This window comes from Rhododendron vialii, chromosome 10a (genome assembly GCF_030253575.1).
Source record: "Rhododendron vialii isolate Sample 1 chromosome 10a, ASM3025357v1".
In the NCBI taxonomy this organism is placed as follows: domain Eukaryota; kingdom Viridiplantae; phylum Streptophyta; class Magnoliopsida; order Ericales; family Ericaceae; genus Rhododendron; species Rhododendron vialii.
Window position 1 is genome coordinate 32,241,967 of NC_080566.1, and position 26,119 is coordinate 32,268,085.

The 26,119-nt window shown below is 37.5% G+C and overlaps 3 protein-coding genes and 1 pseudogene across 4 annotated transcripts; 3 read left to right on the top strand and 1 right to left on the bottom strand.

The window, feature by feature from the left end:
* The first annotated feature begins 3,938 nt into the window (after positions 1-3,938).
* LOC131302445 (2,3-bisphosphoglycerate-dependent phosphoglycerate mutase 1-like) lies at positions 3,939-10,444 on the top strand. 2 transcript variants are annotated; one of them, XM_058329104.1, is made up of 8 exons: positions 3,939-4,096; positions 5,097-5,427; positions 5,555-5,778; positions 6,864-6,982; positions 7,185-7,341; positions 7,520-7,621; positions 8,751-8,870; positions 9,802-10,444. In XM_058329104.1, exons 2-8 carry the CDS (start codon positions 5,106-5,108, stop codon positions 9,844-9,846), a joined length of 1,089 nt encoding a protein of 362 aa, XP_058185087.1. In that variant the 5' UTR covers positions 3,939-4,096; positions 5,097-5,105; the 3' UTR covers positions 9,847-10,444. The 2 variants fall into 2 exon arrangements, with proteins under 2 accessions (XP_058185087.1, XP_058185086.1); XM_058329103.1 differs by having other exon boundaries at positions 3,942-4,141.
* On the top strand, positions 8,297-8,386 carry LOC131305848 (small nucleolar RNA snoR100; annotated as a pseudogene).
* Positions 10,445-13,168: 2,724 nt separating the features above from the next.
* Positions 13,169-15,157, top strand: LOC131302447 (annexin Gh1-like). The gene is made up of 4 exons (XM_058329107.1): positions 13,169-13,303; positions 13,811-13,962; positions 14,106-14,324; positions 14,614-15,157. Exons 1-4 carry the CDS (start codon positions 13,234-13,236, stop codon positions 15,142-15,144), a joined length of 972 nt encoding a protein of 323 aa, XP_058185090.1. The 5' UTR covers positions 13,169-13,233; the 3' UTR covers positions 15,145-15,157.
* Positions 15,158-15,242: 85 nt separating this feature from the next.
* On the bottom strand, positions 15,243-24,395 carry LOC131302446 (acyl-coenzyme A oxidase, peroxisomal). Its single transcript, XM_058329105.1, has 8 exons — positions 24,068-24,395; positions 22,719-23,229; positions 19,695-19,810; positions 17,996-18,876; positions 16,839-17,018; positions 16,093-16,259; positions 15,839-15,962; positions 15,243-15,717 (listed from the first exon to the last, which is right to left on the bottom strand). The coding sequence occupies exons 2-8, from the start codon at positions 23,180-23,182 to the stop codon at positions 15,556-15,558; spliced, it is 2,094 nt and encodes a 697-aa protein (XP_058185088.1). The 5' UTR covers positions 23,183-23,229; positions 24,068-24,395; the 3' UTR covers positions 15,243-15,555.
* Between the last annotated feature and the right edge of the window lie 1,724 nt (positions 24,396-26,119).

Consider the following 26,119-nt stretch of genomic DNA (forward strand, 5'->3'; position numbering starts at 1 on the left):
CAAAAAACACAAAAAGAATGAAAAGGAAGAGGAAGGGGACAAACAAAATATCAAAAGGTCATGGCATGATGTGCACAAGTGTCAAACGAAAAAGGACAAAAGAGGCAATGTAGTGCATAAAACACTAAGGCCCCGTTCCGCTTTCTTTCTAAACCTTCTTTTTTTAAAAGAATATAATTTCAAACTCAAATATAACCAAAATAAAAAATAAATTTTCTATTTTTTTTTTGCATCGTTTAAAAGATTTCAATGAGATCTATCAAACAAGATCTATATTGGTAGAAAAATTATTTGCGTAAATACATGATTTTTGAGTTTGAAATTACCTTCTTTTTAAAAAGGAATGTTTTAAAAGAAAGTGGAACAAGCCCTAAAGTCAAATAACAAGAGACAGAAGTACCTTGAATTGGTTAGATTCAAGCTCAGGCCTGCAAAACTCCACCTCTATCTGATCTTTACACTCGTGGACGAGAGCTTGGAAGTTCTTAAGGGGAGAAAGAGCCACACCCTTGGCCTGGAAGGTAATATAATAGACCGCCTTGTTAGAACAACAGCTGCAGCCTGCAAGGGATGTTTGCCTTGAGGTACATTTCAAACTGGTACTTTGTTGGTTCTTGCGATACAATTTAACAAAGAAGTAACACCCAAAACCAAGAAAAAGGAAGTTATAATAAAAGAGGCAAGGATGGAAGACTTTAATGCACCACAAAAGCCCACACACACACACCCCTTGTTATCCAATTTGTAACTTTGAAGAGCCAACTTCGCGTAACCTTCTAGCGCCTCCTTAAACTACCGTATGCACAGGCAAAACTAACATTTATGGCCGAGATTAACATACATGTCCAATGTATGTACATGACATAATAGGTAGCATGTGGACCTAAATCATACACGCATAATATATCTAACATAACATAATGATAGCATGTGAGCATTAAGCTTATATAATGATAGCCTCACTCACTCGCTTAAGCTTATAGCATGTCTCTAATTACTTCACTATAGTAGGTTTCTTTTCCACTTTGTTTGGATGTTAATTCAATACACATATATTGGTTAAGTTTTGGTTTCAAGTTTTCTGGAACCATTTGGAATGGTCTGATTTCTGGAACCGGACCATTCCAAACGATTCCAGAAAACTAGGAACCAAAACATAACCAATATATGTGTGTTGAATTAACATCCAAACAAAGTGGAAAAGAAACCTACTATAGTGAAGTAATTATACTATAGTAGTTTTCTGGAACCGTTTGGAATGGACCGTTTGAGCACAAATTGTTTGAGATGCAACTCAATTACACTTTGGGGAAGTCGTATGGTATACACCCTCATTAAGGGGTGTACCGTACATACCATAATTTTAAACCATTGGATTTAAAAGTGAATGATCCGAATCATCCATTTATTAAATCAATTAATAAATAAAAAAAGGGCTGAGCAGGTAACAAGTTGTTTTCTCCTCCCGCACTCTCTCTCCCTCTCCCTCTCCAAAAAATGACCACAAATAATATTACATAACCATAACTTTTATGACGACACCAAAAATTGGCATTTGTTTACAACAATGTGTCGTATCAAAAGAAATTAATATAAATATTCTATAGCATGACTAAAATATGTCGTAACACAACTAACGGTAGACTTTAATGCATTTGGACACGTTAAATGTTGTTTGGTTACATATTTGTCGATATCTCATGATTTCTAATTTTGGTGACAATGTTGAATATTGTAGGACTTCATATTCTAACAGTTCTGATCGATCATTTTATAAATATACTCGATAACAATATTTAGAATTTGTCCTTAAAAAAATAATATTTAGAATTTGTACATTCAATATACTTTATATGAAACTAATTTCTCTGTTGTAGCTAAATATACGGTAGACTTGTGACCGCGACACAATAATAACGATCAAAATCATTGATTTCGTTATACTTGTTGATTAAATAATTCACGTAAATTTTTTGCTCAATCGGGTTTAGAAAGTCCTTTCATCGGCACCCAAATTCAATCATAAAATGATATTTTCATTTGATTAAGGGTCTAACGATAAGTGATCAACTTCATTCTTGGTACATATGATTTATTCATATTATGTAAAAGAGAGAGTTCCGATCGGAAAAAAATTGCCTTAGATGGGGCTCGGGGGTGCATTATTAGACTTTAATGTATCTAAATACCTTAAATGTTTTTCGATTATGCAGTTGTCGTTATCTGATGATCTCTGATATTGGTGACAATACTAAATATCGTATAACTTGATATTCTAACAGTTTTGATCAATCATTTTAGAAATATACTCGCTAACGACATTTAGAATGCACATTGAATTTATATTTGATATGAACATAGTCCTCTTCTATAGTTGGATGTAGCCTTGCCACCGTGACACAATAGTAACGATCAAAACCGTTGATTTCGTGGTTATATAAAACTTCAATGACTAACTATGTAGTATTTTATACTAAAAAAAATATTAAAAAATCTATAAAAATTAGAAAGAAATATAGATAAACCATCAAATTAGAGACATATAATAATTGTGGTTATATTATTTAATTATGGTATGGTATTTTGCCAATTATAACTATCCTTACCTGGACATTCTGATTGAATTTTTTTTATACGATACGTTGTGAGTATGAAAACGTCAATTTATGGTATTGTCATAACAAATTTGGTTATATTACTGAATTTGTGGTATTTTAGACATGTCTTATTATGGAATATTTTAATCAATTTCCTTTGGTACGACACATTGTGGTAAGAAAAACGTCAATTTATGGTATTGTCATAATAATTGTGGTTTGTTATATAATTTATGGTATTTACGTATGTTTTTTTTTATACGACACGTTGTGGTAAGAAAATTACAATTTTAGGTGTTGTCATAACAATTGTGGTTATTTTATAAAATTTGTGGCATTTTACAAATATTTTTGGCTTGGGTATAACAATTGTTGATTATGTTACGAAATATCAGACGAGTCAAAGAATTTTTGGTACGACTCATTGTGGTAAGATAACGCCAATTTATGGTGTTGTTATAACATTTGTGGATAGAATTATTTAATTATTTATATTGTATGCATATATTTGGTTAGGATACAAGTATTATGGATTCTGATACGAATAATTATGGTTACATAATAACAATATTTTTTTAATTATGGGTAACCTGCTAATGACTTATTCAACAGGTAAATTTTAAATTACAAGTCGTAATTAGAATCATAAATATGCATTAGAAAACCAAAAATCGGCATAATGAAAATCACAAATTGTCATAATTTAAACATACGATATATCATGTGTACCATAGCTTTCTCCTTGAGCACAAGTTGTTTGATATATCATGGTTTCTTACCCAGTATTGGTGGTTTGGATCATCTCGACACCTTATCCGTAAATACAAATAATGGTTGAAATTACTTTTTTTTAACATTATGGTTGAAATTACTATTCTTATTTCTTGATGAATAAAGAAGTGATAAGAATGAGTTTTTTAGCAAGTAAAATAGATAGGCTGGCCTTGTTTCACTTAGTTTTTGTTTTTTCCTTATTCAATTTTTTTTTTTTTTTTTGCATGTGTTAGTTTTGATTCTTTTGAATCAATTTTTTTCTTTATTTTTGGGCTTAATTTTGGATATTTTTTAAAATATTTAGGTAAAATTCATAATTGTTTTTACTTTGATTCTTCTTCTCGAGGCAACCCAATAATCCAAAATATTTATTCAAAATTAACAAATACGATTTTTTTGAATAAGTACAGAAAATAAAAAGTCCAAAAAAAAAAGCTGTGTGAAACAAGCCCATAGTTTATTTAATTAAGTAAAGAGCGAAAAGAAAGAAAAAAAATGTTACTTTTTGAGTAGGTAATTTGGCCAAAAAATGTAGAGGGGCTGGTGTTTTGCCCTTATACAAGGGGGCTGTTTGGATAGCTCAAATGCCATGACTTCTGCTTTGTTGGTGCTCTTTGTCGATTTCTCACGGCTAATTTGAAAACGCCACCCGTTGGCGTAACATCGAATCTCTCTGGCGATCGATCAACTTAGATGTTCAAACCCAATTGCAGACCCAACCCTCTGTATGTTCCATCCATCATTGTCCTCAAATTCAAGACAGAAAAAATGCAAGTTCTCTATACCCTATTGCCTTATTTGCTCTTTGGGTGCTTCTTTCTTGTGATCTTGATGTTTTACGCATGCCCCATTTTGTTTTTTGTTTTTTCCATCTTGTTTTGATTAGGTACATGCTGTTCTTGTGAAAATTTACCCGGAAAGATTCGTTGGGAATTGTTTTTATTCAGGGAACTTGTGATCCTGTAAAACGGATCATAATTGATTGTCAGTCCGTGAATTTGTTCAACGGAATAGTGATATTTAATTATTTGAACTGGGTTTTGTTTGCAGCACCAATTATCCTTATTGAAGTTTATGGAATCCAAAATATCTAGTGAGTATTGACATATAAAAAATAAAAAAAAACTGCTTGAGATAAACAATGGAGTATTAGTATGTTGTTGTGACATAGCTTAAAAGGTGGAACCATTTCTTTCAGTAGTCATCACTCATCATCTTCTGTTGAGATTGTGCCTCGAATTCCAGAGGGCAGCGCTTGACGAGCACGGGTGCGAGGACAGGCCAAGTGCATGATGAGCGCTTGTGGCACCTAGACTTCAGTTTTTGGAGTTCTAGGGTTTTGTTCCTTTGGGGGTTCCAAAGGATTTTTCTTCCTTCGAATCCCACTGCGGTTCTGTGCCCTTTGGGGTTCCTTTGGAGTTCGTTAGAGAGTCATTTTGTTTGATAGCTCTGCAGACTGCAAGAGTTACGGATATAGCTGGCCGGCTCTTTAAAACTTTTGTGCTCCTTAATAGTGCATCATCTACTGCTCTTTGCCTGTGGATTTACGTTTAAGCTCATGCTTGGGCGGAACGACGTAAAACCTTGTGTGATTTCTTGTTGGTTTAATTATTTTTTCTACTTCGTGATTGTCGTAACATCTACATCTACGTACTGAATTTGTAAAGAACATATTTTTTGTCCTCTAATGTATGCGTAATGGACATAACTTGTGGTTTTGATCAGATTACTAGGATGTCCACTGGCTCACTACATGTAGCCACCGGAACTACCAGTGTCTGGGTATTTGGCAATGATTCTAGAGCTTGTTATGGATTTGAGAATTCTGGTATGAGATTCTTGTCAACGGAATTAAGGGTTCTCTTGGTTCCTAAAATCAATTGGAAACCCGTTGCATCATACCCACAGGTTCATTTAAGATTGCTGAGAAACGGAGTTATTAGCTCATGCCGGTTTAAATTCCATACAACTGAGGCATCATCTGTACACTCTGCATCCGTAGATTCAATCTTTTCCTCCTTACATGGCTCCACAGAAGATCCAGGGAAGATTTCAGGTGAGTCTCCATTGGCTGGATGTTTCATTCTTACATAATCAAATTAGCGAATTTCAAAATGTTAATTTTTTCCTTGATATACCATTCATGCCAACCCTTCAAATTGTGGCTATATTATCTTATTCAGATGAGTCTACTTTGATCTTAATTCGACATGGTGAATCATTGTGGAATGAGAAGAACCTGTTCTCTGGATGTGTTGATGTGCCGTTGACTAATAAAGGCATCGAAGAAGCAATTGAAGCTGGTAAAAGAATTAGAAATCTACCTATTGACATTATTTACACATCTGCATTGATTCGTGCTCAAATGACTGCTATGCTGGCATTGACCCAACACCGCTGCTATAAGGTACTTCCCCATAGATGTTTCCTATTCAGTCTTCCTCCCTTATTTGGATGAGCCAAAAAAATAGCAAAAAACGGATAAATAAAAGCAAAACACCAGTAGAAAGGAAAAGTGAGAGAGAAAGTGATCATTGTTTTATAGACTAATCCGTCTTCTAAACTGAAATATTAGGACTGCTTGCACAAAGGATGCAAAAGTTGTTCTTAAAATCTGTTAAGTGATATGCATATAACTGTACAACCTATACTTCTTGTTCTCTGGAACAACTGTCTTTTCGAATGTTATTTATGTTATCTTGTTATTACTTTTGGAAAACTTAGTTTTGATGTTCTGATGTTCAGCTTTTTGCTGTAACATGTCTACACAGGCTGGATTCTATTGGAATGGACTAACATAAGAACTCATTTAAAAGATTTCCACTAGTAGAATTTCAATTCAAAGAAAAATGTTGATCTTGTTCGGTTGACCCTATAAGGCTTCCTTTCCAAATCATCATGCATCTCACAACTTTTGTCATGCCACGTGAAATGCTAGGTTTTTTGCTTACTACCTGATTGGTGAATACGAAACTTGTGTCTGTGCCTCGTCGTGGAATTCAGGACAAAATTACGCCAGCCAGTTAATTCATCATTGCCAAATAAATAATGCATGTAGCCATGATGAACATGTGAAATAAACAGACATAACAAACCAAGCTATCTAGGTCTCCGTCATTCCTCCAACAGTTGGACCCTTTGGTTTGTGATGTGTGTGTCCTCTATGGATGTGCATATGCGTGTATTTTCATGTAATGAAAAGTAAATATAACTAGTACATACTAGTTGACCTTGTGTTGACCCGAAATTATGACTAAGGAGCTTATCCTTTAGACCGGTATTGGAGCAATTACACTGGGTTTGATGAGTAATCTTTCAAACTAGTGTACGATATACTAGTATACTATGTTGTGATAAATTAAGTAATTTGTTTCAAACCCAAGGATTTTCTACAATTATTTTCATTTTATTTTCTTCTTTTATTTTTTCGTTCCTGTCTTCGACGAGAAAGGAATGCTCATTCTATAGCATTTACCCACTTATTATTTCCAGGTTCCCATAATTGTACATGATGAGAGTGAAGAGTCCAGAATGTGGAGTCAGATCCATAGCGAAAATACCAAGAAGCAATCCATTCCGGTTGTAAAGGCTTGGCAATTAAATGAAAGAAGGTACCTTTCTGTCTACGTTTTCCCTTCTCTCCTCTTTGCAATTTATCATCATCCAGATTTAATCCATTCCGGTTGTAAAGGCTTGGCAATTAAATGAAAAAAGGCACCTTTCTGTCTACGTTTTCCCTACTCTCCCCTTGGCAATTTATAATCATCCGGATTTTGAGCTTAATGTTAAGAATTAGAAACTTTTTCCTTACAGGTATGGGGAGTTACAAGGTTTTAACAAACAGGAGACAGCTGAAAGATATGGAAAAAAGCAAGTTCATGAATGGCGGAGAAGTTACAGTACTTGCCCTCCTAATGGTGAAAGTTTGGAAATGACATCTCGAAGAGCTGTTGCTTATTTCAGAGAGCATGTAAGCATCACTACATTTATCTCTTCTACTAAGTGGTTTCCGAAGATGACATCTTAACATTTTATGCTGACCAATTCTGAGTCAAGAACCGTCGCTGGAATATTCTTATGAGAGAGTTTGTTAGGTTTGAAGTGTCTCTGTGTAAACCCCCCAAGTGCTGAGAATGATTTCATTGCAGATTGAACCCCAACTTTTGTCGGGAAAGCATGTAATGGTTGCTGCCCATGCGAATTCACTGAGGGCCATTATTATGTACCTTGACAATTTAACTTCTCAGGAGGTAATACCACAATCTGTTCAGTTGTTTTTTTAATGCTTGCTTTGTAGCATACAAGGTCAAGTTTTAGGTTTATGGAGTCCTAGTCACACCTTAGGAGCAGGGGTGACTGCAACATTACGGTAAGCGGGCAAGGTACAAAAAAATCACTTTTTTTCTCTGTTACAATTTTTCAAAATTTTAGGGGCAATTGTTAGTCGTGGACCACCTTGGATGAACTCTCTGGACAGTACCAACAGCCAAAAAATTGTTTGAAGCCCAAGTGGCCCAAAAAGTTGAAAGGGGTCCAATCTTACTTTTTAACTCTCCAAAACAGATCTACTGTAGATCTTTCAATGTATTTGCCATGGAAAATTTCACTTTTTTGCGTGTTTTTCTGTGCTTAAATTGTACCGTATAACAAAGTTCTCTTTCCCTTGTGGTTTAAAAAGTTTGTCCTAAACTTATTTGATTATTGAAAGTAAAGAATAGGTAACGTAAATTCTAATTTTATTGAGTATTGAATAATATTTGCAAGATTTTAGTATTTGGGAGGGTTCAACTTGGTTTTTTGTTGGTGGCTGTTTGAACTTTTACTTTTCTTCATTCTTTTATCCTCCTTTCTACCATCTTTTCTTCTTTTTTCGTTTTTTCCTGGTTGTGTTTGGGCTTGGTGCTTCAACCGATGCTCTGGACTATGAAAGAAGGAAGCATGGTAATGTGCACAGAAATTGTGTCTGCCCTCTCTATTTCAGCTTTGATTTGGGGACATGGTTCCGTAGCAAAACGTCCCTTTAGCTCCTCGGTTCTTGGAGGTATAGGGGGACCACTGTTTTAGTGGTATTCTGAGAGTAGCCACTTTGTGCATATATTGCCAAAGATTAGGTCTATCTCTAATCCTCCCCCATCCATACCTCCAATGATTGGGGATTAGATGGGTTCTGTTATGGTTGTTTTTGTTGTCGTGGTTGTATTTGGGTTGTACCCCACTACCCCCCTGGCAATCTTTTATAATATAAAATTTACCCATGTTGCCAATTAAAAAACTGCATGTCGTCACTGAGTGAAATTTTTGGAGCCACCCATGCTTAGGAGCATGTATCCCGAAAATTTGGGTTTCCTGTATGTAAGTTTCATTTTGTCTTCCGGACAGGTTATTGACTTAGAACTGTCAAATGGGGTACCAATGCTCTACGTATGTAAAGAGGGAAAAATTATCAGGAGGGGAAGTCCTCTAGGATCAACAGAGGCTGGCGTCTATGCTTATACTTGGGTATGAACTATGAACATTCTACTACATATTGTTGTTCTATCTGTTTAAGTAGCAGTCAAATCTTGAGATCTTGCTTGTATAACATTGTCTAGTTGCCCTTTGAATTTGCTGAAATGAAACGAGAAATGCTGACATAATTGTTGGTTTCATCGTTTTCGACTTGTCATAGTCTTGGTTTGTACTTTTGGAGTCAATTAGCCAGGATGAGTCTTACTGGCTTTAAGATACTTAGTAGTGTGTCATTGTGTGAAATATGTCTTACAAATTTCAGTTGTTGGTGGTTCCCAACTCCAACATGCATAAGCAATGGACTTGAATGGAGGCAAACATGCCAAAATCAGATTTTAGACTGATTTTTGTGGAACTCCAACTAGTACTGCTCAAATCTGACTAGCTATGGGTACAAAGTTGAGCCTTAAGTAGTAACAAACTCAAGCTAAAATACATTGGGGTATCAAAAACTGAAAGTTCGATTTTTCAACCTCCTTGAAAAAAGAGAACGGTTTCATCTATGTTGACATTAAAAGGTACAAAATACTCTCAACAGACAAAAAATTTCTCAGGGAATTTGGTGTTTATTTCTGTCAGTGTTCAATGCCAGGAGGACAAATGCCTGTGTAAGAATTATCTTTGCTGTGTGTTACCATGCTTGTGTTCCGTCTATTATTTTTTTCCAGTTAGATAACTTATAGTCACAAGATACTGGATGGTAATGTCAGCAATGTCTGAATTTGCAGTGCCCTATTTTTTACCTTCATTTCGAGTTGCCTAGATATTATTCTCGCGCAACAGGTGAAGGCTACAAGTGTTGATTTCCTATTAGAACCGTTCAAATATTTGTTTTGCTCTTTTCTGTTGTCTAATCACGTCCTATCTTTTTCTTAGGTGGACTAATACTGCATATGTGCGTCTTGGTTTTTGCTTTCTGCAGGATTTGGCCCTCTACAGGCAAAAACTAGACGAAATGTCCCTTTGAAGTGTCTAAATTTGAGGCGAGCTCCATTTTAAAGCTTCTTGCTTGACTTTATGCAACGATCCTTCGTAATTTGCTACAGTATCGTCATATTATGCTTTGCACCAGAACAGATGAAACGAAGAGCCAGGAAAGGATGCAGATGGTGAGCAATTGTAGAGTTATTTTTTTCGGGATTTTCTTTATAACCCAGTTTTCAAGCCAACTTCTTGCACCTCTACTAGTCCTGGGGCTTTAAGTTAACGATCAGCAAACCTCCAGTTGCCCCAAGGGTTTTTATTTGGATGATCTTCACATAAGATTATGCAAGGTCCATGTCCATAGCACAAAAGAATGTGTTCCGTGAAAAAGTCTTTATTAACCTTGGTCCCTGATAGCCAGAAACCAAATAGAAGATTGAGTAGGAAAGAAGAATAACTCCTCCATCTACGCAAGAAAACCAGCAATACCAAATGTGTAGCCTATTCCCGCAGAACTTTCATAGTCGTAGCTTTATTTTCTTTAGCATATGAACGTTTTGTAACCACCTTATGTTATTCCCTTGGCATTCCTTCAACTCTTGTGCCAATGAAGAAAAAGCAGAATTATTTTTACCCAAAAAGAAGCAGCAGCAGAATTGAAGCTATTTTCACAACAATCCAATGTGTGCTTGTTCTTTTCAGACTGGGAGAAGAAACCTATCAGTCAAATAGTCATTTTACGAATGTCTCTAGGTGCACATAGTAGAACGCTTTTTACTTGGAATTTGAGCCTGCAATCTGGATGGTGCCTCCATTGCGAGATCCTGGGTCTGCTGATTCAGATTTATCGATTCCTAGTTGTCGCGACAACTCGAAGCTTTGGTTGGTAATCAGATTTGAGAACAGAGAGAGTTGAAAGGTCACTAGTAATTTAAGTTTCGCTAATATCCAAACTTCTGAAAGTGAAGTCGACTACGATTATATACAATCATCAGGGAAAACACTTATAGCAGCCATAAGACAGAGCACAATACCTTTAGTGCAAGTACAGAGGGTCGTTACTTAGCAATATATATATTAAAAATCCCTCTAAGTTCCCGATCGAATATTGATGATCTGAGCCCGCCCCGTGTGTGTGTATATATATAAGCAAAAAATAGTGCAGAGATAAAAATTTATGTATGTGTAGTTACACACACACTATTGAGCTTGGGATAGGAGGGATCTGGGGGCTCTGTTATGCCCATGGAGTCGGGTGCCATCTTGAGTTTTAAAATGTGAGATATGAACTGTTCACTTGATAGAGCTAGGCACGTTGAGCAACCTCTACGAAAACTAAGTCGATCGGATATCAGTAACCTAATAAAAGAATCATATTATCAAGCTTGAGTTTTTGGACATGGGTGACGGCACTGTACAAATGTGTTTTGCTGATTGGATCACCAAAGTCCAATCAACTTAAACTTTTTCGGGATTATTTCATTCTATAACCTCTACAAAATGAGCGATCGTGATTACATTTTGGAGCACCGGACAACACTCGTTTCATGAGCACAACAACAGGGCCCCCGGTTGCGGATAGAACTCTGCTGCATACGCCAACACTTGGATACAAATAATTAATGGAGAGATCAAATGGAACTAGTATAGGATGAAGAATTCCATTAGTTGTTATAAACCTATACCCTAAACCAGTATACAATGAGTAAAGTGGCATTTCTTTTTCTTTTTCTATATTTTGTTGAGAAAATGGAATAACTTCAATTAATCATGACGATGAGAGATAACAAGTATAAAGATACAAAACTACACAAGACTAGGGGGATAGGAGCTAGATATATACAAAAGATGTTAATTACCGGGGTCTAAATCAGAAAGTCCAGGTACACCGCGCGGAAATGCAGTTACCGTCCACCGCACGCCCAAAAAAATACAGAAAAATATTCATAAATTTTAAAATAATATTTTATGGAATCTTGTAAAAAATAAGCTCTAACGAATATCGGTAGGTATGTTTTTCGGAATTCACAGTTTCGTCCTTACGAATTCAAAAAAACATATCTATCGATATCTGTTAGAGCTGTTTTTTTACAGATCCAATAAAATATTATTTTAAAATTTATGAATATTTTTCTGTATTTTTGTGGAGCTCAGAGTGGGCTCCAATAGGTGTGCAGAGGACTATCACCGGGAAATTCATGCGGTGTACCTATGAAGATACTTATATGTGTACTACGGAGTACCCTTCTAGTAGACGAGTTGGCAAACCGGCTGACTTATACAGTCACAAAGTCAAACTCATTTGCAGTAGTAGTCTTTTAACCAAATATCGTGCCTTAAAAAGGGAGAGTAAAAACCTAACAGATAGCAATGCCAGTTGCCCCTCCTCCACTCTTATTCCCTTAAAAGAAAAAGAAAAAAAGAATTTTGAAACCGATGTTTTCAATCTGATTTTGATGTCACATGTATAGTATTCGCACATATGATAAAACTTCACCAAGTGTTCGTTACTGGACAAAATCCACTTCGTTTTCTAATTGGGAGTCCTAAAATGAAATGTGTAGTGCGGCTGTGATTGAACGATGATCGCCTAATTTCTCTCTCAGAATCGCCATGCATTGTACCTACCAAAAGCATCTATTCTCTAAGCCTAAATTGATGCTTTTTCAACACATTCTTCTTCAAGAGTGACTTTCAATCCAAATCACTTCATCCATCTTTCCACTAATATGTTTGACATACACAGGAGCCGTTAATTTAATTAATATTTTGACTCTTCAAATGATAAACAATTAATCCTGAATCTTTGTTTATGATGCGTGCCTACTGCGTGCAAGCGAAATACAAATTGTGGAGGGTTACATGAGATGTGGATCATGAAAATATTTCTTGTTTTAGGTTTTACTTTTTTTTGTTTGTTGACCAAGGAAAAACGCCTTTGAACCCGTATAGGTGGGGCTTCTCTCTAGTCGAGAAGAGATTGAATCCCATTTTCTTGTTGTGGGCTTGCCAAACGACATATATATAAGATGATTAGATTTGCTCATCTTCGAATCTGGACCCTTTGATCTGAAGAAAAACGAATCTCAGCTCTAAACATGTAATTTTCAGGCAGCAATGTTTCCAGAGATAGGGTTGTTGGATAAACAAAAGGGAGTAACAAAAGGAAGGCTATGGTTGACATTGAAGCAGCCAAGCATAGGTTCCCTTTACACTATCTAAACCTAAATAAATGCAATGTCAAGGTTTATTCTCTCACTTTGTCACAGGCTAGCTATAGCTACTTTGTGGAAAGTAAATATTCCACATTTTGAGATTGAGATTGAGACACACATGCCCATTTCCACCCTATAAAATGTGGTCACTAGCTAGGCCCTCATTTCCATGCAACACTTTAGCCCATTTCCACACTTTAGTGTCTTTTTTACACATGGAGAGTTCCATGCAAGCCTCTAGGAAGTATGAATTGGATTGCCAATACCTCAACTCTTGTTTCCTAGGTACATGTTATTACATCCTCTATCTGCCTTAATTTATCCTTTTGTTCATCATGGAAGGGTCATAGTTTCTTAGTCTTTGTTTTTTTCTTATGGAAATCTCTATAAGTGCCCGAAGGCTTTTTATGAATGCACCCACTTGCTTCTGATAAAAGACAAAATTATATGCTCATCTATGTTGGGCATTGTTTTCGTATCCTTCGTTTTTATTTACTCTTTTTGCTTTCTATTCAGAAACTAAGACAACGAAAGATACTCAATGATGTATAAATCTTTTACAATTCTGGGCAAATATTTCTAAAGACGCGACTCTTTTATGCTCGTCGTTTTGTATTTCTTGAAATGTCAATCTTCCAAGAAATTATTTTTTTCCCAAAGTAAATTTCAAGAAAAGTTCATATGCGTGCCAAACAAGATTGTGTAGTTTTGTTTTTTCAGAAAATGAAAACAAAAGCATAGTAGTGTGATACAAAAGCTCGTAAGCTTTTGATGAATGGTATACATTTGCAGGCAATGGTGAAGGCAACAGACAGAAGCTTGTAGAGACTCTCACGAGCCGGGACTCGCAAGAACTTAAGCTCATTCATCAAACATTTAGGGCTCTCTACAACCAGGATCTCCACCACGTTCTATCCACCATTCGACACAACGATGAACTGGCGGTAATTAAATAGGAAGTTAGTATAAGAGGATGATACATGTTTATATATTTTCAAAAAGTTTCAAAAACAAATATTCTGCAAAACTGATTCTGGAAACAGCAACCGCAGATCGATAATACTAGTTTTTCTGAGTCCATTTGTAGAATGCGGTGTATCTACGGATGAGTGAACCGCAGGAGCGCGACGCCGAGATAATAAGAGAGGCACTCTTTGGAAGGAGGGTTAATGTCAACACTCTGGTTGAGGTGGTGAGCACTCGCTCTTCTACAGAGCTGCATTCCATCAAGCAGGCATACCGATTTCGGTATAATTCTGAGATTGAGCAGGATATGGCTCACACAATTAGTGCCACCTTCAAAGAGGTATATGCAAAATTTCATAGTGCCTCCTCTAACTAACCCTAGCTCATATATTCCTTCGAAAGGACACTCGATTCCCGCTTTCAATCCTCATTGTACCTCCCTCTCTCAGTTCTTCGTCTTGCGAATTTTAGTAGCTTGGAATGTTCCTCTCTCAATCCTTTGTCTTACGAATTTTAGTAGTTTGGAATGTTTTTGAATGGCACTCTCACGCTCATGCCCACACACACGCATTATGCTACTTAGAACTAACCACTCTCTAATACTCAACACTTCTTGATTGCCTTGACAGATTCTTCTCACAATTCTGAAGTCTAGTCCCAAATATGGAGGCAGAATTGACACAAGCATGGCCATGTGCGATGCCAAAACACTCTACGAGGCAATGGAGACTGGAAATTCCGTTGATTGGAAAACAATCACGTCCCTCTTAACCCAAAGAAACACACCACAAATCAAATCGATTCTCTCAGCCTACAAAGAGCTCTACGGCCACGAATTCTCCAAGTTCCTCAAGTCCAACAAATGCGGGAAATTCGGAACCGAAATGAGAATGGTAATCCAAGGAATTCAGTTTCCAGGAAAGTTCTTCGCAAAGCAATTGCGAGGAGCATTGCAGAGTGGCGGCGATGGGAGGGAAATCCTGACTCGAGTGGTGATTACCAGATTGGAAATTGATGTTAGGGAGATGAGCAATGTCTTTGCTGTCAAGACTGGTTGGTCTCTGGGGAATTTTGTGAGGAGGGAATTCAATTCTGCAGGTGGTGATAAGGGATATGATTTCGCAGGAGAATTCTTATTGGGACTTCTAAGGCATTGTTGAACACTTGACCTAATTCTTATGTTACGAGATATCGTTGTGTGGTTGTTATGGAATTAAACTACGAATTACTGCATGCGAAATAAATAAATCCACGAACATTTTCTCATCAAAACAATTATACGGTATTTAGATCGTGGGGTTTGTGAGCATGTTTGTGGAATAAAAAGAAGGATAAAAAAAATAAAAATAAAAACACCAGCTAGAATTTGTGGAGAGAACAATCCAAGTCCTATAGATCCATTTCAGAATAACATCCTTCCATCTCTATTTTACCATCTACAAGGTAAGGGGGTGGGGAAGATAGGAGATAGGAGTGTCCTTTCACCAATCATCTTCCCTCTATTTTCAGGTCATCTTATTGTAATCCTATATTTCGACTAGGAATCGGTATATCCTGGAACATCCGAGTAATTAGAATCCAACATACTGGGTGTACTGAGAGTAAGCTTCTGCAGTTGACTGCATGCCAATCGGAGCCCGTGTGACCTCATCAGGAAGATCGAATGCGTCTACCAGTTCCTTAGCAATATTCCTTACTTGGAAACTGAGGTACTCTGCCAACTTGTGAATTGCCTGCAAAATGGCCAGTGCATTATACATTGAGCCTTAAACTAAAGAATCTACTCCGTATTAATCACGATCACTTGATTTAAGTTGTCGTAGCAATCGAATATGGTTCTAGATGTTTGAATACCTTAGCTTTGTTGGGAGCCACATAATCCACGTTGCGGTAAGTTCCTATGTCATTCCAGATTCGGTCCAGGGCATATAGATCGCAAACCAGTTTTAGAGCAGCTCGAGTACTTGGATCAGGGCAGCTGCAGAAAAATTCAGGTAGATCAATCTCGAGATTCACGAGGATCCACACACACACACACACACACAAAAAAACTGAAGATTCATCAAGAAGAAAAAGAAAATATTTTTGAGGCTAACATTCGGAATTACCTTTGTACCGATTGAATGAATCTAGCTAGTATAACCGATTCAATGTGGGACTCCGCTAGTGTCAGAAGATGATTTAAACATCTATTCCAAGCACCAAAGCTCCCTAGATTCTTAGAGTGCTTCCGAAGTCGCACAGCAACACTTTGAAGCAGTCTAGATGTACGATACTGCAACAAGGGAGGTGAAATATAAGTGCATGCCGAGATGTATGCAGGGGCGGCTCTAGCAATAAGCAACTAGGCTTTTGCTTTCGGCTCCCATTTTGAAAGGCCCCCATTTTATAGAGAACTAGAGTGAAGCCAACATAACATATCGTCAGCATTATCTTAAAAAGGCCCACCAATAATGAAACAAGACCCAAAACTAGTAAAGTTATTGCTCAAAAATAAAAAGGAATCTCTGCATATTCAAAACTAATATTTCACATGTAAGTCTTGCTTTCGGATAAAGAATGTCTTTTTTCAATTACAATTGATAAATCCAATTTAAGATTGACATTGGCATAAGAAAGATTAAATGAATTAGCTCTACTATCATCTGAAAAGGATTTGTTAGCAAAACTTGAGAACAATTTTGCTTCTCTAAAAAGCTAGAAACTCAAGTCACAATAAGAGTTCCAGAACAATAGGAGTATTAACGAATTTGAAAACTTTCCATTTCAAATTGTCTTGATCCTGCCCTGGACGTTTGCCATTATCTGCCAAAGAATAATGATCTTGGTTCGCAGAACCAAAAATAATACTCACCCTGAAGGCATCTAACTGGAAATTAGGATCTCGCAAATGGTCTTCACTTTCCCACCGAGCTGTTACTGGGTTTGGCTGCGAGAGATAAGAGTTCATGGATTCTCTCAGATAGTTCCATGTAACAGCAAGTGTGCCACCTTGAAACTTCTGCTGGTATTGCTTCAAGAGGTCTCCTGCCACCTGACCACAATAAAAAATTAAAATTTTCAGTTCTAGCTTCCATGGGGAGAAAGTGAAGACAAACTACTTTTACAGAAACGAACAAGAATTAGAAATCTATGTTACTCGGTACAGGTGCTCTGATAATGACAAGGGGGAGTGTCCGAGTGTCAGATTTATATCATCCTCATTCCTCAGACATTTCAAACTACTTGTTTCTTCAAAATGCCATGGGCAATTTCATGCCTAATATGAGAGTTTTCTGCATACTGGACGTGTCCTACATTTCCATTTTGACTTTCACTTCTAAATCTCCTTAATTAGTTTGCAAACAAACTTTACTGTCTAAGGATGGCAAAGGAGTGAACCCACTCAACGGAAAGGGACTCATAATGAAGATTAACATGTAGGATTGAGGTCAAACTGCATATTTCAATTTCGACATTAAAAATAACGCATCAGCAGATTTATGGTAAAGTTTTAACTCCATATAGTATAGCTTCATAAATGCTAAGTCAGACTTGACTCAGCTTCCAAGTACTAAACTGATTGCCGAGCAAAAAAAAAGAAGTACTAAACTGATTGTTCTCAGAGGAGCTTCTATACTAGTGACTAGTAAAATGAAACCACCAGGTAGCCATTTCTACAAATTACCCAACCCATCTTACATGTGAATATTTGTAAGTTCGTAACTATAGCAGCATGAATTCAAGTACTACAAGAACTTTACTTCGTCGGACAGATTTGGTTTCTAAATTTGAAGGTAATATAATATCACCAAAGAGTACTATTTTTGCACTCCTCGTTTTTCATACCCGCACTTGTTTTTTTGCTTTATTCATCGGAATTGCAACATTGCCCTTTCATATTTTTCACATTTTTCTACATGAAATGTTTCAAAGTCCGTGTTTAATAACCGAATAGTAAGTACATATGACGAAAAGAAGAGTGCAAAAATCAATTTCCCAAGAAGAATAAGAACGAGATTCATTTGCAACCTGTTGTAGAAGCACAGTGTTGTCGCCTTCAAAGGTCTGAAATATGTCATGATCATTCCTCAAACTACCAAACCTATTGACAGCAGCATACCCATGGCCTCCACAGGATTCCCTGCAAATGCTCAATGACTTAGCCGTGTAAGAGGTCACATAAGCCTTGAGGCCCGTAGAGAGCGCGTGGACATCCCCCACCACTTCTTCATCATGAGACTTCTTCATCTCGGAATATTTCTCCACCAAATAAAGAGTGGAAAAATGGAATGCATAGGTCGAAGCAAGCATAGGCATAAGTTTATGTTGGTGGGACTGGTAATCAAGGATACTGACTTCAGGCTGCTTTGGAGGACCAAACTGATGTCGGAGCAAAGAATAACGAATTGCAATGGTGGAGGCAACTTTGAGGACACCAACTGAAGAATATGCAAGGGCTACCCTCCCCCCAACAAGCTCCCCTAGTGTGGCAGCAAAGCGTTTATTAATGGACGGAAGGGGGCTTGAGTATTTCCCGTCCCTAGAGACATCTCCAAATCGATTTAGGAGGTTGTCTCGCGGAATTCTTACAGAACGAAACCTTAATGCTCCATTATCTACTCCATTCAGACCAACTTTGTGACCACAGTCATGGATTTCAATCCCTGGAAGTGTTCGGTGGGTCTTTAAATCCCTAATTGGGACAATGAAGGCGTGAACACCCATGTCAGATACTCCTTTTGTATCGTGAGTTGGCAACATTAACTTGGCGAATACAGTAGCAAACTTGCCATGAACTGCAGCATTGCCAATCCACCATTTGATTGCCCCGTCATTGGGGGTGTCGATTATGAATTCGTCCGTAAGTGGATCAAATGTGGCAACTGTTTGGAGTCCTTGGACATTTGATCCTTCCAAATACAAGCAAGTGCGAGAAATAAGTCTAGATGCAAGTGGCATGTAGAAAGTAAGTTAAAACATAAACAAACTTCTGGTCGGAAGGTGGAGCCATTCAACTTTTGGTAAATGTCAAGAGGATATGTAAGAATACAGATAAGAATGGGCCAAATGAAATAAAAAGAAAACAGTAAAAATTGATCATTGATAACTGTTATCAGATTATCGCCAATTTTTGTGTGAACCATTTAATAATACAGATAAGAAAAGACCGCATTCTAATTTCTTATTCTGAGTCATAGACACATTCTCCTGGAGATTTCACAAAGGAAATAGGGAAAATGATGTTTGCACCACAATTTAAGCCTCTCAAACTCCCTCTTTTTGTGCTTTAGTGCGACCGAGGGGAATGCATATAGTTCCCTAAGGAAAGGGAAAACTTATACAACAGAGTGTCCGGCGTGATTTTCCAACAGTGTCTTTCATAATACCTATCCTTGCACCAGTCACTATATTGCTCAACTTGTAGTTCGCGTTTTTTATGCATGTGTAGAGATCAACCCACGTTCACATGAACTCAGCATCGAAATAAAAACTTCATGTTTTTATTTCTTTTCTGTGTATGTGCGGGTATGAGCTAACCTGTAGGTGAATTGCACAGTCTGCATCAGGACTCTAGAAGCGTATGAAGAAAGTACTAATGGTTTAAATGTTGGAATCCAACCAGTAAGAGTGGAACTGTGGAATGCACAGAGAGAGAGAGAGAGAGAGAGTATAGAAGGGAAGATAATATAACATAACAACACTAGTAGAGGCCAAAAGAAGAGTATACCATGATGAAGTTCCGTCATAGCAAAGCAACCTGTATACTCCAAGTTGTCAATACCTTCATAGTACTTATCCCTGTGCTTCTTAGTTCCCAGGTTGAGCACAGAGCCTCCCCAAAGACTGGAAAAAAAAAAAAAGGTTCGAAAAAATACTATGAAGTTATTGAAGCAGGCAGGCCTAAAGGTGACAACACTTTCAAATCTGCAAAAATGACTACTACACAGTTCATACATAAATGATCAAAATGCAACAAGGGCCTCCAACACTTGAGATTGTTAAGGAAAACATGAATAGAGAAGGCAACAAAAAGAAACAAAGTTTCCAGAAAGGTTTGAGCAGCTGTAGGTCTCAAACCAAAAAGAGAATAATTTTGTTATGTCCGGTTGACATCCTACACTACATTTTGCTTTGAGATTATGACTGGTTTTGGTTAACTACACAAATTTTGGCAACGAATCTAGCATTCAGGCGTCATGTGAAGCTTGGGCTCTAACTCGGGCTGCAAACTAGCCGAGTCGAGCCGAGTTTCACACAACTCGAGCTCGGCTCGCCAAAATATATACCAGCTCGAGCTCAGCTAGAGCTGCACAAACTTGGCTCGGCTCGGCTCGAAACATCGAGCCATGGCTCGAGCTCGGCTCGCCTCGGCTCGGTACGCGCGAGAAAAGTTGAGCTGTTGCTGCAATGGTCTGGAGGCTCTACTTGAAGAGGATTCTTTGGGCACCACTTCTTCATTTTTTCGATGTGGGACTTGTGTAATAGAGTTTGAAGAAGTTTTTCACTTGCACTTTTAGTCCCACATCGAGAGTTTTTAGACTCCTCAGGCATTCACTATACTATAAAGGCACCTCTTTCCCTTGAGGTTACATGTGGGCTCCCCAATCACTTCGTACAAGAAGCCGTAGCTAGTAGCTAGACAGCTGTACATTGGGATTGGGATGATGATAACCCTTTTTGTAGTATTTAATTTAATAATAAATAAATAATAATAATAAAGTTAAAACATTTGTCCGAGTGTGTATAATATATATATATATATATATATATATATATGTATATATATATACAGAGGTCAACTCGAGAGCTCATACGAGCCGAGGTCAAGGTGGCTCGAGGTCGGCTCGTTTGTTAAACGAGCTAGGTAGCGGAGATTGAGCTCGTTCATTTATGAACCGAGTCGAGCTGTTAGCGAGCCGAGTCGCGAGCCGCTCGGTTCGTTTTCAGACCTAGCTCTAACCAAAAATGTTGCCGAAGCAGAACTCACTAGGAAAAACATTCATAGGCCAATGCCAATCACACGAGCTTAAGTTTCAAAACCTCAATTATCAGCGTACAGAAGCACCTCAGCAAATAGCACATGCATCAAATTGGATGACATTACATAGAAATAGCAGGTCTTTAAAATCATCACAATTTTCAGCATAAACCCTATAAACTAGACAAGGACTAACAGCTCGCACAAATTATGTAAAAGAGGGTTAAGTTGAGGGGGAAAGACATGTACAGAAGGCTAATTCTCAACGTCTACCGTATACCTCAGTTCAGAAGGAGAATTTCCTATTCTCCACTCAAAAGAAGGTTAAAGAAGTACTGTGCTCTTGTTTTGAAGTTGTATTTCTTATGGAATCACATAATATAGAAATCAAATATACATTGATAGCTCCATCTCCACTACAATTCAAGGACCATATATAGAAGAAGAAGAAGAAAAAGAAGAAGGCAGAAAGCATGATTAGCTATGTGGCGAGCTGAATGAATGACTTGAAAGACTAGGACAAAACAGAGGACATAAACATAGTTCTCCAGACAAGCAATGTAACCAATAGACATCAATTCTTAAAGTTTCAGGCAAGTCAAAGAAGACCGCAAGACACCAAGTGGAAGAGGTAGTCAAATGATGAATGTGGATTAACAGACACCCATTCCAACTGCTGGTATGATGATCAGATGAAAGAACATTACTCAAGGCTTAGGCATAACTATCTGAAATGTCTACCCACATCAAATACAACAAAATGCAAATGAAATTAAGCCAGTCATACCAGCCTGAACCATCCCATCCATTTCCTTTATGATCAGCTGTCAGTTCATTGAATCTCAAGTAGTAACACTCCTTGCTACTTCTTGCCTAAGGTCGTCTCTCAACATACCAAACCAACTATTTTGATCGTCTTTTACTCTCTTCATCGACAAAATGTTCTTTTTAGTTTCCATATGCTTCCATTTCTTTGTCCACATAGTTTCTCAAGATCATTACTGGGGATGGGACCCCTAACCTCAACTTCAAATCTACAAATTCCCTCCTAATACAGGATTGTATTTTTACAAAGGAACGAGTCGTATCTAAAGGCCTATTTCTGAGGATGTCAAAATATGAACTCCACCGACTCTAACACTCATTAGTTTAAAACATGCAATGGATGCATAGCTTCAACTGGAAACTATTAAACCCATACATAACAGGAAAATGGTGTGGCAGCTTGCTATTATGGACTTGGATGAAACAGTTTTAACTTTTAACTCCCATATCATACACCATATACAATTCTTCAACAGTTAATGCAGACTAGGCAACTAATATTAACAAGTGAAGACTGAATTAACCAGAGCAACTTTTATTGATACAATCCCAATATGGCAACGAAAATCCCCTGAAAGTGATTGGCAAAAACAAAAAAAAAAAACAAAAACTGCTGCTTAAATTAGCACGATTGAAGTTTGCACATCTAGTAATCGATTGCTATGCCAGAACCAAGATGCCAAATACTCATTTATCTTGTAATTCTGACAAATATGAGCGAAACCTGAACAGTCAGCTCAAAAAACTTTAGAATCCAACTCCCTTTCAAATTGGATTCAGTACCGGAACCATGAAGTCATATTCAAGTTCCATAAAATTTCTTTGAAAAGGGTTCCTTATTATCACCAATACCAATATCTCAAGCCACACAAAACTGCAACCCATCAATTCAACTATCAAATCCCAAAAGCCCAAAAAGGGTAAAAGCTGAAAAGGGGATAGAAATACCTGTACTGCACCCCCATCTTAATCCCAAGCGACATGTCAACACTCCCCACAGCTTCAGCAACGGCAAAATACATAGCCGGATCATCAGCAACATACCCAAAAGGCCTAATGCCAGCTTCTCTGACCAAACCCAGAAGCTGCCTCATGCACAGCTCACGATGTTCATCCATAGAAATCTCAACTGGGGTCTGTAAATCCGGTCTAGATTTGAAGTAGTAATCGAATATCCTCTCCTGTATGTCTCTGTGCTTTCCCCTCATGTAATCAGAGAGTTGTTGAGTGTTCACGCTAAGCTTCGCCTTAGCAGCACAGGACAGCAGTTCCAGGACGTTTTCACGGGATACAACCGGTGGGTTTAGGTGCAATTGCAGCCGTTGGATTCGCCGGGTAGTAGGTTGATCATCATCCTCTGCTGTCTGATTACTGGAATTGGATGATTGCAGTGTTGGATTACGACACTCCATTCCTCGAGCCACTATATTAATGTATTCTCGTATATATAGAGGTAGGGCTGCAAACAAACATAAACAATGGGATCCGATTTTCTTTTAGAATTTGACCAAACCAACACATAATGCGCAAACAACAACAAAAAAAAAGAATGCAAACAGCAAAGACAAGATTTTTGTGCGCTTCATCATTCTGTAATTGGCCATGTTGGGTTTGTGAATCTTGATTCAATCTCATTTGCTCTGACTATTCGGGTTCGCCGGGTTGTAGGTTGATCACCATCCCGAAACCTAGACAGGGGTATTACGATAATTGATGATATGATCATAAATACTCGCTATACACAGCCTATGTACATTATACTTCATTCATCATTCGGTAAATAGGAAAAATGAGCCGCGTGGATGTATTCAACTGCACAGTTGGGGAACCCTGTAAAAATGTCTCTGTCTTGCTGACTATTCAGGTTTATGAAGCTTGATTAGGTCGCTGACTTTTCGGGTTTGTGAAGCTTGATTAGGTCTAATTTGCTCTTCGCTGACTGTTCGGGTTTCACCGGGTAGTGATTGATGATATGAATCCTAGGTTATAACGATATGAACCCTATGTTATAAATACTTGCTATACGCAGCCTATCTAACTTATACTTCATTCATCATTCGATACCCAGTGAAAACTGGTATTACGAGAGGCGGATGCTTTCAACTGCACAGTTGGGGGAACCACGTAAAAAAATCTCTGTGCCTTCCAATCTTTGTTCCTTTTATTCGTTGTTCTTCGCAAGTGTTTGTTAATTTGGCCCATTATTCAACGGAGCACAAATATATGGCTTTTCACTCAAGAATTTCATCATGCACAATCTTGGTAATATTCAAGCGAAAGAATTTATAGATTCATACCTGCAAAGGAACTAATTTCTTCACCAGCAACTCAAAACTTGCCTGGTTAACAGCTCATAGGTCTATATAAACCCCAAATATGATGTATGTCTATGTGCAGATAGTTTGAACCGATTGAAGGAATATGGAGAGGGAGAGCGAGAGAGAGATTTGCGTGTGGAAGAATGAAGGGGAGGGTGGGGTAACGTTTGGGGGACACGTGGCGAGGAGTGATTGGATAGAGATCGCGGCAGTTAATTGTTTTGGCGCGCCCTCCAACGTCGAAGATGTGATTGTTTGACCTAAATATGTGTGTGTATTTGGAATGGATCAGATCGGTGACAGTGACACCGACGAATTCCAAATTTATCTGTCCGGCACCCTTCCGGACAGGCCTGGTGTACCCCTATCGGCCGTTGATCTCACAAATTAACGACTGAGATGGGCCGAGTACTTTTTTTTTCAAAATCACGTTGTTTTGGGCAAGAAGTGTTCGACTCATCTCAAACGTTTGATTTGTGAGATCAATGGCCAAAAAGAATGGAACAGACGCCTCTCCGGATGGAGTCGGACAGGGATCCGAACTCCATTTTGATCCATTTATCGTAAGATAGATAAATCAAATAGGAATCACCTATGGGTACATATTAGCTATACAAAAATTCTAGGGGTACATAGAGAATATTCGAACCGCCCATTATTTTTTAATTTTTTTTAGAGCCTTGTAAAAAATCAACGCAACTCGATATCCGTAATGATTTTTTCAAAATTTGTAGGGTGGAACTGTTTAGTTTCACTCGTATAAATTCAAGAAAAAATCGTTACTGAAATCGAATTGAATTGAGGTTGATTTTTTGAAAGAGCTCCATAAAAAATGTTTTAAAAATAATAAACGGTTCGAATAATTTTTTGAGACCCGAGGTGCCCCACAAACCCGTATATGCATGGTATATATATGTCATATGTACCCATAACGTCATATGTACCCATAGCAGTGCTCAATAAAATATGAATTTTATTAATATGTGTGCTGAGGGCATATGTTAGTTCTCATTAAATGAGCCCAACTACAACCACTTACTAGTATATTGGAAGTTGTAAAAGTAGAAAAATGATATTAGCACTCTAAAAATTGATGCAGGCGCTTCAAAATCAGTGTAACTCAAAAGCCACTTTTCTTTATTTTTTAGAATTCCTGCATCAATTTTTGAAGTGTTAATATCATTTCTCTAAAAGTAACTAAATAGTTTAGGCAATATTGGACCAAGAGAAAACCTTGCTCCAAGTGAGACCAAATTACCCTTTTGCTTTTCTCCCAGGCCATCTTTTCAACTGCCTTCTAGCACTTTAAACACACGGTAAAGATCATAAACCAAGACGATATACAGTGCAACTACTCATTTATTTCGCTAATCTAAAAGCTGCAAGAAGAAAAGGAAAAAAAAAAGGGAGGGCATGGGAAAAAAAAAAGGTGTTGTCGATTTTGGTTAAATGAAAAGGTTGAATTATTATTTTTCTTTGTACGAACTTTTTTCCGCATTAGTTAGTTTTGCGTTAATTTTTTTTAAATTATTAGTTCGATCTAAAAAAAGAATTATGATCGAAATTTTAAAAGAGTTCACTAAGGATGAAAATAATCCAAAATAGATAGACTTTTTGGAACATTTTTGTCTTTATTCCAAAAAAATATTAATTTGGTTCAATTTTTATACTTTTTAGAGGCCTAAGTTTGTAGGATGGACATTTATTTAGGGACGGAGGGAGTAAAATGTTTTGCGATTCAAAAGAAAAACATTTGAGGGGGAAAAAAAACTGCATGAAGAACTAAGCAGCGAATTTACTCGAAAGTTCCATGCATTTTAGTCAACTTCTGCATTTTATGTCTTGGATCGGTGGCTATTTCTTAGTAATATTTAACATTTGTCTGTACACAACCCGTATAGTTTGGGGCGTTTTCATCTAAAAGTAAAAAGTTAAATTTTCCGAGAACCCAATTTAGGCCCGTTCAGTTGCCGGGAAAGTACAGAAAATGATGGGAAAATCAATTTTCCCATAACTTTTGTAATGTTCAGT

What these genes read in the sequence shown, in the direction of transcription:
- LOC131302445 (XM_058329104.1), top strand. Translation starts at nt 5,106, where the DNA reads ATGTCCACTGGCTCACTACATGTAGCCACCGGAACTACCAGTGTCTGG. An exon ending in CCCAACACCGCTGCTATAAG is followed by an intron (nt 5,779 to 6,863) that starts GTACTTCCCCAT and finishes TATTATTTCCAG; the next exon opens with GTTCCCATAATTGTACATGA. An exon ending in GCGTCTATGCTTATACTTGG is followed by an intron (nt 8,871 to 9,801) that starts GTATGAACTATG and finishes TGCTTTCTGCAG; the next exon opens with GATTTGGCCCTCTACAGGCA.
- LOC131302446 (XM_058329105.1), bottom strand. Translation starts at nt 23,182, where the DNA reads ATGGAGTGTCGTAATCCAACACTGCAATCATCCAATTCCAGTAATCAG. An exon ending in TCCAGTTAGATGCCTTCAGG is followed by an intron (nt 16,260 to 16,838) that starts GTGAGTATTATT and finishes CCCTTGTTGCAG; the next exon opens with TATCGTACATCTAGACTGCT. An exon ending in TTCATTCAATCGGTACAAAG is followed by an intron (nt 15,963 to 16,092) that starts GTAATTCCGAAT and finishes ATTTTTCTGCAG; the next exon opens with CTGCCCTGATCCAAGTACTC.
- LOC131302447 (XM_058329107.1), top strand. Translation starts at nt 13,234, where the DNA reads ATGGAGAGTTCCATGCAAGCCTCTAGGAAGTATGAATTGGATTGCCAA. An exon ending in CCTCAACTCTTGTTTCCTAG is followed by an intron (nt 13,304 to 13,810) that starts GTACATGTTATT and finishes ATACATTTGCAG; the next exon opens with GCAATGGTGAAGGCAACAGA. An exon ending in TTAGTGCCACCTTCAAAGAG is followed by an intron (nt 14,325 to 14,613) that starts GTATATGCAAAA and finishes TTGCCTTGACAG; the next exon opens with ATTCTTCTCACAATTCTGAA.